This window comes from Nesoenas mayeri (genome assembly GCF_963082525.1).
Source record: "Nesoenas mayeri genome assembly, chromosome: 8".
In the NCBI taxonomy this organism is placed as follows: domain Eukaryota; kingdom Metazoa; phylum Chordata; class Aves; order Columbiformes; family Columbidae; genus Nesoenas; species Nesoenas mayeri.
Genome location: NC_137554.1, coordinates 25,465,886 through 25,477,986, shown reverse-complemented (window position 1 = coordinate 25,477,986; position 12,101 = coordinate 25,465,886). Strand labels below are relative to the sequence as shown.

General features: G+C 38.4%; 1 protein-coding gene across 1 annotated transcript in view; it reads right to left on the bottom strand.

The window, feature by feature from the left end:
• The window catches only part of RAVER2 (ribonucleoprotein, PTB binding 2), a gene marked incomplete at both ends in the record, with an annotated part of 41,559 nt that overhangs the window by 5,002 nt on the left and 24,456 nt on the right, over nt 1-12,101 (bottom strand). Inside the window, 8 exons of the mRNA XM_080348998.1 lie at nt 436-581; nt 951-1,062; nt 2,907-3,157; nt 4,226-4,337; nt 4,518-4,622; nt 7,163-7,248; nt 8,176-8,302; nt 9,199-9,390. Coding sequence (XP_080205124.1) covers nt 436-581; nt 951-1,062; nt 2,907-3,157; nt 4,226-4,337; nt 4,518-4,622; nt 7,163-7,248; nt 8,176-8,302; nt 9,199-9,390 — 1,131 coding nt within the window. The remainder of the gene's footprint in view (nt 1-435; nt 582-950; nt 1,063-2,906; nt 3,158-4,225; nt 4,338-4,517; nt 4,623-7,162; nt 7,249-8,175; nt 8,303-9,198; nt 9,391-12,101) is intronic.

The window sequence follows — 12,101 nt, the reverse complement described above, 5'->3', positions numbered from 1 at the left end:
GACAGACAAAAGCCAAGACAGAAATTCTAACGTGTAATTTTTTTTAGCTGACTGCTATCAACTCAGGTTCTCCAGAAGTAATCTTTCCATGGTTACGACACCGCAGCAGGGAATGCATTCAGGCTGTTTTTGACTGGCATGAGGTGTAATTTGTGCCACATCTATTTTGTACACGGAAGGAGAAACTATCAGTGAAGAACAGGGTTGGCTTCAGCTGCAGGAAACCTAGGAGCCCTTGAAGAGGGTCTGCGATGTTGGGCAGTGCTGTTCAATGGGGCTGGCAGACCACATATGAGCCACAAAACACATAAAGAGCACACAGAGAAAAACGACAAGCAGCTCAGGGAGGGATCTCTGAGCCGATCTCTGCCAAAATCCCTGCTACCAGAGCTCCGAGGGACGAACCAGGCGTCAGAAGAAAGCAGAGCAACGTACCTGTGTGTATTCCCCATGCTGCTGGGAGTAATTAAAATAATTTTCCATGGCGTGTTGTGATGTGGTTCCCTGAGACACGGCAGCATCCACAACGCTGTTCGGAAGCCCGGTCTGCTGTGGTGGGCTGGAGGCTTTGCTGGCAATTGCTGTTCAGAACACAAAGAATATGTGGTTTGCATAAACTGCACAAATTCGGTTGCACTCTTGTTTAGCAACATTCTGGGATTACAACAGAAATTTGCTACTTCATAGTAGGCTGTGTCCATAATTAATCAGTCTTCTAAAAACTGAAAGGCTTTCTGAAGTTGTCTAGATCAGTAATCCCATTAACTCTGAAAATTTATCCTTCCCCAATAAAACATTAAGGACACACTGCATTGCAATTTTAAGACAGACTACAGCATTTAATTAAAGATAAATGTTGTGGTAACTGGAATTACCTGCCAAACACAACAACTATTTGCCACATTCTGGTTGAGGAAACTTGCGACTAAAACCACTAAATGTTTGCTTACCTGGAAGACATATACCAGGCAACACACTTGCCAAATTCAAGTAGGGGTTGGTACTAAGCCGTATTTCTTTTGGTGGGTCTCCCAGCAGCGAAGTCTGTTTTTTCAAGGGAGTCTGCCAAACAATCGGACAGGTCAGTGTGCATTATACTCATACAACATTTGTCAAAAATAAGGGAAGTGTCCCAGCAGGATTTAGAAAATAATTTAGCCCTATGAAATGTAACAAGAAGATTTGTAAAATAAATATCTGGACACATTGTCTGTACCAAGTAATTCTGTAGGAATGTTTCTCTTTTGATTGCGAGTTACTAAAGGATATTAAAAATAAACAAACAAAAGATAACCTTTTGCATTGAAGTAAGTGAATAATAACCACCATAAAGACCCCAGGTGCAGGGAGTTGGCATCAAGTGAGTGGCCAAGACAAACAAACAAACAAACAAACTTTCTTCACCCAAATAAGCAAATAAAGGACAAACAAACCCTAGACAGGAGGGATGACACTGTCTGCACTCTGCCATTATCGCTCATCTACACTACCAGCTTATTTCTCGTCAGCTTATGTAGAATAAATAACAGAAATCAGGAAGAAGTAGCCATAACATGTTCCATAGCTTGTCTGAAATATGTAACTGAAAGACACTTCTATTCTATGTCCTTTCATCCTTTCAAAACCCATTAAGGAAAAAAAAAATCCATTATTTTAAGGGATTAATACTGTTTTCAGTAAAATAGTATTAATCAACAACTTTTCAAAAACATTGAGACGAGGTTTTAAACACAGAAAACTTGAGAGTGCTGTAATTCTTTATCTGATGCAGAAGTTGGTATTTAAGATAACGTGACTGTACAGGCTGTGGCTGTCTTGTCAAGGTAGTGATTTTTGCAAATTGGGCCTTCTATCTACTGATGCAGAAATGGAAACAATTAAAACATCTACTAGGATTTAAAAAAACCCCACACTTTTCCTGATAAATATTCACAGAAATAAAGGAATTACCTAGACTTCTAATGGTTTAATTAAATTTCATTTTAACTAAATAAAACCACTGATTTTATATAAGAATACACACACAGCCTATGTATTTTATCCACGTGTATCTGTACATAGGTAAAATCCGACTTCATTACAATAAAAAGTGTTGTAAAAATTTTAAAAGTGTACTTTCTGAAGTAGGACCAAATCTGTCAAAGCTGTCTAACAAATGCAGACACCAAAATTATATACTCTAATTATATAATCTATAATCTAACTGCTTCAAATGCTTAGGAAAACACAGATCGGATCTGAATTAAGAACATTTTTACACACAGATATAAAATGATTTATGTATATGACAAAAAGTAAGTTCTGATAATGACAGGAACAAAATTACTAAAAAACATCAATAGACCATTCTGCTTTAATTTAAATCCAATGCCATCAACATCACCTCCATTGACTTAAATGGAGTAACTCCTAAAACTGATTTCAGACTGAGAATATGCCAGCTATGGCTAAGAGGGTACAGATTCAAAGTGGAAAATTCATATATACACACATACATATTTATAGAGACACACCACTTCAAAACCCAAAGGCACTACATACCACCAGAATTGCTCCTGATTAGTCATGAAATCCAACCACAAGTTCAATTTCCATTCTTTGAAAGGGACACTGCCCTTGAGGTAATTTCATCATCAAACACTATGAGGCAGACACACGGGAAAAAAACCCTCCAGCATTGTAAAAAGATTCCTTTCTTAATTCATTTGGACCACCAAAGAGCATTATTGTTCTCTCCCTATTATTCATAACTGAAATGACCTTAAAATATCTCATGAACGATCCTGTGATTTAGCAAATGTTATAGTGAAGAACAACAGTAAGCAGTTGAAGTTAACTCTTAAGCATGTTAACATCCACACGTGAAAAAAAGGAAGTATTTGTATTCAATGTTCAGTGTTCCTTACCCCCAAATTTGTGTCAGTATTTTTGAGCTGATTTTGTTGTTTGGCATGGCCGGCCCGCAAAGCTCCCGCAGGAAGATTTGTTAAGGTCTGGTGATAAGGCTGCGATCCCGAGACAACCGCTTCAGTAGCCGGTTGTTTATCCGGAGCGTTATTTTGCCCTGGCAGAGCTGGTCCAACAATGTGCTGATTGGGGAAGAATGGCAGGATGCCCATCCCAGCCGCCGCCGCTTGCATTGCAGTCAGATTAGATGCTGTAGTCAACCATAAATGGAGAAACTTCTCTGTTAGGCAAGATTTATCAGTACATTTTGTTTGTGGTTTTTACTAAGTGATGAGAAAAACATTGAGAGATCTACTTTACACTGGATTCTGATGATAGTTTTTATTCTTTCACCATCCCGGGAGCAAATGACTCTATTTAAACCAAATACAATAGAAGAAAACTCTGACTTTTCTAAACATTTACTATAAGTTAGTCCTGTCACCTTCAAAAAAAACTGTGAACAACATCCCAGACGATCCTGCACTGGAACAGCAGGGGAAAGACCCCACCTCAACTGGCATTAGTAAAATTATTTTTACAAACAAAAGAGCAAGAAAGTATTCTCCAAAATGAAAACCTAGACATTCAGAATAGATTTATTTTCTGCTCCTCCCCACAAGCTTGTCCTTGCTACTGGTTATTACCATGACTCAAATCATGGCTAGAACTGCAGAGTATGTGGCTCTCAATGGAGGAAACAAAAAAGAGGCACTAAGTAGTATCACAACTGATCTTTCCTCATAAAAATTGAAGGCATCATTGTCGCAGAAATTTGCATTCAAAATTGACATCTGTCACAGACCAGATGTCAAAGATCTATTGCTTAATAACATGAATGCAAAAAACCCACTATTTCCAGTGCCTCTTCAGCTACTCAGATTTATCTGACAACAAACCCCCAAATTTTGATCCTAAATTACAACATGTTCCAAGTGCACTAAAAATGGCAATAACTGAGCAAGCAGAATATTTAACAACCTGCAAATATTCAGCCAATGCCACAGTGTCCTCTTTCTTCCCTTACAAACAGATGAGCGAAGCCAGACAAGAAAGCAAGATATTCCAAGTTTGGTCCCTGCTTAAACCAGCTATTGGTTGTATAGCTATAGAACTTGTTAACTTAGCTATATAGCTATATAACATGCATGATTGTCCAGCTCTGTGCAGTGATAAGCTTCAAACAGATCATTGCTATTGCTGAAGTGGGCGAAAGTAAGGTGCATCATTTCAAGCTGAGCATTTCTACTGATTCGGTATGAAATAAAATGTCATTTACACTTAAGAGCTTCTCCACGGGCTCCCATGCCTGAGCTCACTGACGGCATTACCCCTACTCCCAGAACTGTCTGAAGTAGCATTGTTGGAGGTTCTCCCAGCAAACCCGGTTTCTATAAGGAAGAATAAAAAACTGTGTAAATGATTAAAATAATCTGTCTGTAGGTATTTCTTACAAAGCTTTCACAATCAGTTGATCTTTTTAGATACACTAAATTGTTATATTAGACTAGATGAAGACCATTATTTGTTTTATCAGCTCTAAGAAAAGACAGTCCAAGAGAGGAGCTTACACTATTAGCCTGGAGGTTTTCAATCTTCATGAGCTGCTGCTGTGGCACCGGGAGGTGAGGCGGGCTCTGCAGCAGCAGGTTGGATGTGCTCCCCAGAATCGAACTCTGCGAAATCCATCAAAGAAAGTGTTAAGTTGACAGGCATGGAAAACAGTACATTCTTGAAATATTTTCAGATGATACTGCTGGAAGAAATTTAAATTAGTTTCTGAGGTAATACAGCAAGGGAAAATAACTACTTCTTCCACAAAACTAACTAAAGTAGAACTAACTAAACTAAAACTAACTTTTGCTCTGTTCATAGAAGCTCATTTCAAGTTCTTTTAACCTCTCTTCCTCCTAGCCCTTTTTTCACCTCATAACCACAAGTATGCTTTCTCCTGGCTTTTAAAGGATCAAATATACTCCAAATACAAGCCAGACTCCATTGCAACCCCCGTGTCTAAGCCAAGAGAGAAAAGCCAAATGTGTTTGAAGCCTCTGCAGACGGGGGAGTTTCCGACAGCGCCAGTAAGAAAGATGAGACACGAGGACTTCAGGGGATGATGAGCTCTGGGAATAAGGACTTCATTGTTTGTTAACGTTTGCGTTGTGCCTTGCATTGCAATTCAAATACATAATCCCCGCCAAATATCTATACAGTTTGCAGGACTGGGTTGTAGCTGGCAGGGACTCTCATCCCCTGTTTTACACATACCAAACAGTATCTTTATTTTCAAAGATGAATATCCAGGTATGTTTTTCCCTTTCCTTTTTAGTTATGCATCTCGACTGTGGATTAGTTATGCATCTGCTATTTTAATTGTCTTAGTGTTTTCCAGGAGAAATTATCCAGGGCTGTTTATTGCCACCAATACCAGCGGTTGTTCCTTCTAAACTTAGTTAAGTCAATGAAGTAAACGTATTAGTTCAACTGTAAAACTTTGAGAAATACAAGAGAGGAAAAGCAGGCTGGTTAGAATCCTCAAAAGAAAGTTTCTGGGTTAATAAAGATTTAATAAACTGCTGGACGACTCAGGAAAACACACCACTGAGAAAGTTTAAAACACATTACTTTAGCACATGATAACTGTGACAAAGAGAAATTAAAGGAAGAAGTTGAAAGTCATGCTGAAGGATTACTGGATGAATAACCCATTTGTTCAAACTCCTCTCTGTTGAATCTTTTGTTATCAATTACTGAAATGCTGTGGCATAATCATCCTAAAAAACACAGTTTCTTCTCATGATATTACTTTACAAAACCTCGACTATAAAACAGCAAACCCAGGATACACAGGAAGCTGAATCAGTGTGTGACAATAAAAACAGTGACTTGGTTCTCTGGCTTTAGAGAATACTCTGAAACGAGTCACTGAGTAACAGAAAATCAAATCACTGTCAATAAAGTTCAGTCTATTAGACCAGGTTTGGAGCTAATTCAATGACAGGAAGCTCTCTGGAAGAGAATTAAGACTCATGAGTCTCTCTGAAAACACTTAAAATGTTTTGGCTGCAGCAACCCTAAGCCTAAAAATATCAGATCCCCATCAATATCACTGCTAACTGTGTAAAACACGCCTGTCTGCAGCCGCGATCAGAAAACGCTCCCATTGCCTTCCAAGGAAGCAGAAGAGAGAGCAGCAGTAACTAAATGTACCCACTGGAAATGCCATTTAAATAAAAGAAGTAGGAGCAAAGAATTATGTGATTTTTTTCATTGTACAGGACAAAAGCAACTCATTTGATGGGGCAAAATCAAGCAGTATTTATTCCAAAAGGATACATTCACCTATCAGTTTTTAGCAGAAAAACAAACCAAACCAAACCAGAAAAGCTAAATATACTTAAGAGTACCTCTGCATTTTTTTTTTAAGATCTATCAGTCTATCTTTGACAAAAGAATGGCAGAAGAACTAATACTTAAGGAGATTTTCTTTTTCAAATGGGAATTTCCGAAACATCAGAAATGGTAAATCAAAGCGACTGACTCCAGTCCCTCACAGGTACTTATGAAAATCCCCACCACGAATACTGAAGGTAAATTTCCAGGGCAAACTCATCTCAAATATCCGGTATAGGATCTTTCAGAAATTCTGGTGTCCATATGGAAGTTGTATCAACTTCACAATGAATTACAGATCCCCCAAGAACACTTTAAACAGCTTATAACCTTGGGTATTGTTTTACTAAGAAGTACCATCTGCAAATCACGATTTTTTATGGCATATATAGCACATTTTGGTCCCTGCAAGCTCTAAAATGAAGACAATGATGCTAAGAGCTTGTCGGTTTGAACAAGAGAAAACAATCAGGTCTCTACCAAAGTGTGTATGAGCAGCTCCAAAAGAAATGCATGTGCCCTGCTACCCCAGCTCTAATTTAAAGAGGGATTTTTTTGCCAGTAATGGCAAGGTGTTCCTACATCAGGAGTTAGCAGATCAAAAGCTCAGTTAAGATAAAATAACTCACTTGCGGACAATGAGCACAGTCTGCTCTTACACCCCATATGCATCTCATAACAGATTGCTTTAGAGTGCTTTTCTTAAAGATCGCTTTAACGAGAACACTTGATTTTAGTTGTAATTACTTAAAACTTTACGGACATTCTTCAGGGTAAGACGTCCACAAATATCTATTTGGACCAAAGTTATTTTGTCACTTACCTGATGAACTTTATTCAACTGCAAAAAAGGTGGGCCAACTGCTGAATTTATAAGATGAGGTAAACCTGCAGATGCTCCAAGAACTGCTTTAGAAACACAAGAAAAAGTTGCAGTTTTATAAGTTAGGCAAGTACAAATCTTTATAAGAGTTATTCTATATTTTTTAGATTTGGTTTCCATGAAACTTTCCATGGCACTAAATATCAATATAATGAAACCCTTCAAAACACTCAGCTCTGATCTGCAATTAACAGGATATGAGAGATCAAAGTGTTATCTCCAGAGGCTCCTCTAAAGCTGCGAGTTTCACTCCAAGACGCACACCCACAAGACCACAGCGCTATCTAAAGTGCTCTGAGATATCAGTGGCACCTAAAGTGTTTCTTCACTGAAGTGGTCACTTCACACGCAATTTCTGCATATCTTCAGTCAGTAGATTATGTCACAAACTCTTAGCTGCCTCCCAGTTGACTTCAAATTATCTGTTCTCATTCCTGTTCCTAATACTTTCACCACTGTGTTAAGATTGAGTTTTATATGTTTATTCACATCCATCGTCATGAGGAGACAGAGAAATGTTTCTGGCTGATGCTGTTATGGAATGTTGCGTACAACTACGGTAGCAACCAAGTGAATAATGATTTGCATTGGATTCAACAGAAGAAATACTAAGGCTGCAAAATTCAGATCTAGAATCAGAATTAAACTTGCCATTTTAAGGATATCTGCAAAAAACATTTCATTCTAAACCCACTTCTAACATGAATATTCAGAGGCCACAAGTTAACATGTGGACATTTTTAGTTAACACTAAATTTTACCCAAACACAAGAGTGTGGTCATCTACCTCTTGCTTTTGCTTTCATAAAATGTGAAAGTGTCTACACAAACACACTGAAACAGCGGCTGTGCAGATTTTAAAATTGTATTCCTGCTGTTCTCCTTCGCGGAAAGCTTTGTATCACCAAGAACGGGCTTGTTTTTTTTTTAAACTCTGTTTTAAAACAACTTACCAGGTTTAACAGCATGTCCACGCAACTGAGGCTGCAGCAGCATTTGCAACATTGCTGGGTTATTCAAACTTTTCATAATCTGCACTGGATTAGGCTCTGGAAGCAAGCCTTTCCTATTGTTCCTCATCTCCAATTAAGACATACACAAAAACGTTAGGATCCGGAGAAAAAAAAAAGAATACATTGCAATCCCTCAAATTTGTGTGATGTTAAAGTACATATTTTGTTTTACACAGAAAATAATCCCAAAGTGTCCTCCCCCATTTCGTGCTCCTTTCCATGCTCCTTCTCCCTCAAATGAAAAGCCTAACAAACTATTCCAGAAAACTTCAAGCATATTATTTTTCCTGAAACACATTTCTTTTTTCCCTTAAACCAAGACAGCGTTATCAATAAAGGAGAACAGCAAACGCACTGTCACCATGAGCACCACGTACTCCCTCATAACAGCACCACTCATATAAAGACATGGGCTAAGGTAGCCGAAGTAAGGAGACTATTCTGCTTCCACATTTAAGATAGTTTCATGAAACACTTATCACATCCCATTTTCTAGGAAATAAATTGCTAAGATGTGGGTGTAAAAAGCTTTCTTCTGTATCAAGCATGAAATTAAACTATTTCTCCTACCTTGAAATTTATCTTAAAACTGGCAAATTCTTGCCTCTCTGTTTTAAACCGAGTTTTAGCTTGTCAAATGACTCCACTTAGTGTTATTTTTCTTTTGAACTCGAACAATTTATTGTACAGAAAATTAAAGTTCCTAAATTCCCAGCACTGTGTATGTATAACTCTGTGATATCTTGTGGCCATATTTTACCCTCCCTTCTTGCAGAACATGGCCACGCTTTTCCTAGCAAGGACACCAAATTGGGCTGACTTGATTAAAAAACAAAACAAGGCTAATGCTTCCAAAAGCTTGCCTCGTTTTCCTAACACAAAGCAGCTGAATCCCTCTGGCCCAACTCAGGCCGCTCAAGCTGTATTGAACTCATTCTGAAAACAGATTTGCAAATATCTTACCATCCTCTGCGCTGCTATGAGTGCCGCTAATGTGCTCCTGCCCGGCGCTCCTGGAGCACAGTAGGACACCTGGATTCTCCTCCCTTTGATCATCATCCCATCGGTGGCTTCTTGGACCTTCTCAGCCTGCTCTGCAGTTTCATACTCAACCACTGCAAAGTCCCCAATGAAACTGTCTTCATCCTGAGCAAACTGGAAACAACATTGCACAATACGCTGAGAAAATGGAAGGTTTTCAAATCTCAAACAAAAAGGAGAGTTTCAGGAACTGCTCTGCAGTATTGCAGAACGCTTCGCAAACATTAGATAGCCTGTGTTAATGCCTACCCATATCACCGTGGTTCTTTTTCAAACATGCTAGATAGAAGCTGAATATCATATCTACATATGATACTTGGCATACATGCTGTATCTACTTGAATTACCACCTTCACTTCCATCTAATCTCACGGAAAACCTGAGCTGTGAAATGTATTTAACACATATTTTCAGAATAAAGAAGGACTTAGAAGGAAATTTTAAATACTCCTGTTTGCTACAATAATTTTTTTTTGCAGGATCAGAATTAAAAACTCATTATTGTTCAGTTTCTAAGCCAATAAAAACGTCATTCATCAGACTGCATGACAGTTGTTGAAACATGAAACAACGTAAATTCCACTGATATATCCACCTTTTAGGAGAATATGAAGTCTATGGTTCTATTTAATGCCAAAAGAAGATGCCAGACTGATCAATCAAGCAGACTGGAAACAGGCTAATGTGTCAAACAATGCTCTGCCCTTTGTTTGCAGAGTTTTATAGCAGAATGAGCAGATTTAAATCAAACAAAACAAAAAAAAAAAGAGGGTGAGAAGGGAGGGAATAAAGCTTAGGCAAAAATCTCTAGTCCCCAAATGAACAGAAATTATATACTAGTTCTGATGTGGAGGAGAAGAGAGGAAATGTCACTGAATAAAAACAACTTATTTCCAACTATTAGATCCCACAAACTTACACTAATAATTGAAATAGAAATGTCAAAGATTATGAAGGAAAAGAGAGTGGTCAGATCTTTAATGGCACTGTTAAAGACTGGCCTCTGGGAAGAGCTCTGGAGAACACACGTACTTTGATACCCATAGTAAATACACACATATATGAACATGCTATATATGTGTGTGTCTGTGTGGAGAAACATTATATTTTATTTTGACATCAGTATAGCTGCACTGGTAAAGACCTGAAGTACTTAAGAAAAGAAAGGTTTGCAGCTATGGTACATATTGTAGTTTCACACGCAATTAAAAACTCCCTCGACATGTGACCTGCAAATACATCAGGAATTTTTAAACTTCCCAGATATAGAAGAAAAGCCCCTTGTACCTATCTAGATAACAGTCTAGATGCCCCAGTGACCATTTAAAGTTGACATGAGAAAAGAATGAGGTTTTCTGGTCCATTTTGTTGAAGCAAAGGACAAAACATGCTGCTGTAAGTCCCAGGAAATGCCATTTTTCTAAGACCCGTGTATAGGTATCTGGCTTCAGCTCTTCCTGACAGAACGTTTCTATTGTTAATAACAGAGAGATCAAATGTATCTCAAAAAATGGCAACTTTGGAATAAAATGAAAGAAATTAGGCGTAAAATGAGAAGAGTCTGAATTGTCCCTGGAGAAGTTTTCTCTACCCATCATGTCACACCCCCCTCCTTGCTTTTTTCACACTTACTTGGGTTTCCCTCCTTCTCCTTTCCTTGTACCTCAATTTTAGGTCAACTCACTCAAAAAACCCCTAGTTAATTACCACTATTTTGACAATAATTCATCCAGCATCTTCCCTTTTCACCTATGAAATCTGAATCACCTGTTTACCAGCCACTACACCTGCAAACCAGCACCTCTGCTGCCTCCCCCCACACCCCTCACCAGTCAGAACCTGTTGGGTGCCCAATGGTTTCCATGACTGAGAATGAACGATATATGAGCAATAGGTGTTATGAGAATGTGCTAAGAATGTTCTCTTGGATATGTTTTTTACTGGGTGCCTATTTCCTAATTCAAAATCATACTGTTTAATCCCTGTATTTTACCCAAACATGTATTTAGGGCCTTTTACTGCTATAGTGCATACACAGAGACCCTCCTCATCTATACCATGTGTATCATTATAATTTAAGAAGGAAGGTAAAAGTAAATTTTTAAGTGCACGGTAGAATACTGTTAGTGAAAAGCATCTTTATCAAAAAGCCTGTTATTCCTTGAACTTCAGGATTTTAAAAGAACATTGAAAAAATGTTAGGAGAGCTGATAACAGCCTCGGGATTATCTGACAGCTGGAAAAATGCCCTGAAGTAAAAGACTTTAAAAGACTAGTCTGTTTAGTTAATTAAACAAAGATTGAGCTGGTGACTTGATTACAGTATTTAGTACCTGCCTTGATTACAGTATTTAATACCTTCTTACTGGAAGAAAATAGCAGGGAGTGAAGGCTCCTCAGTCTTGTCATCAGAGGTGAAGCTGAAGCCAGATACATTCAACTGAGAAAACAGACACTAAGTGCAAAATAACAAGGACAGGCATTCTCTGGAAAAAATTACTTCCAATTTAGGCACCTCCTGATGTATTTGGATCAAACAAGTCTAAGGATGGGCTTTAGCCAACTACAAATTACTGGGGCTTGAAAGGAGCACGAGGAAAAATGTGCTGGGCTGCCGGTGGTCAGAGCAGACGGCCTGATGGACCTGCTGGTCTCAGAAGCTGAGAATCTCTGGGTACTTATCCCTGAAGCTAATCCCTGAGCAGCCTTCCAAGACACTTAAGGGGAAACAAAGAAAAAGAAAAAAAACCACAAACAAACAAACAAACAAACAAGCCCACAACTGAGATCACATCTGCCTGTGTGACTATAAAGCAAACTTACTT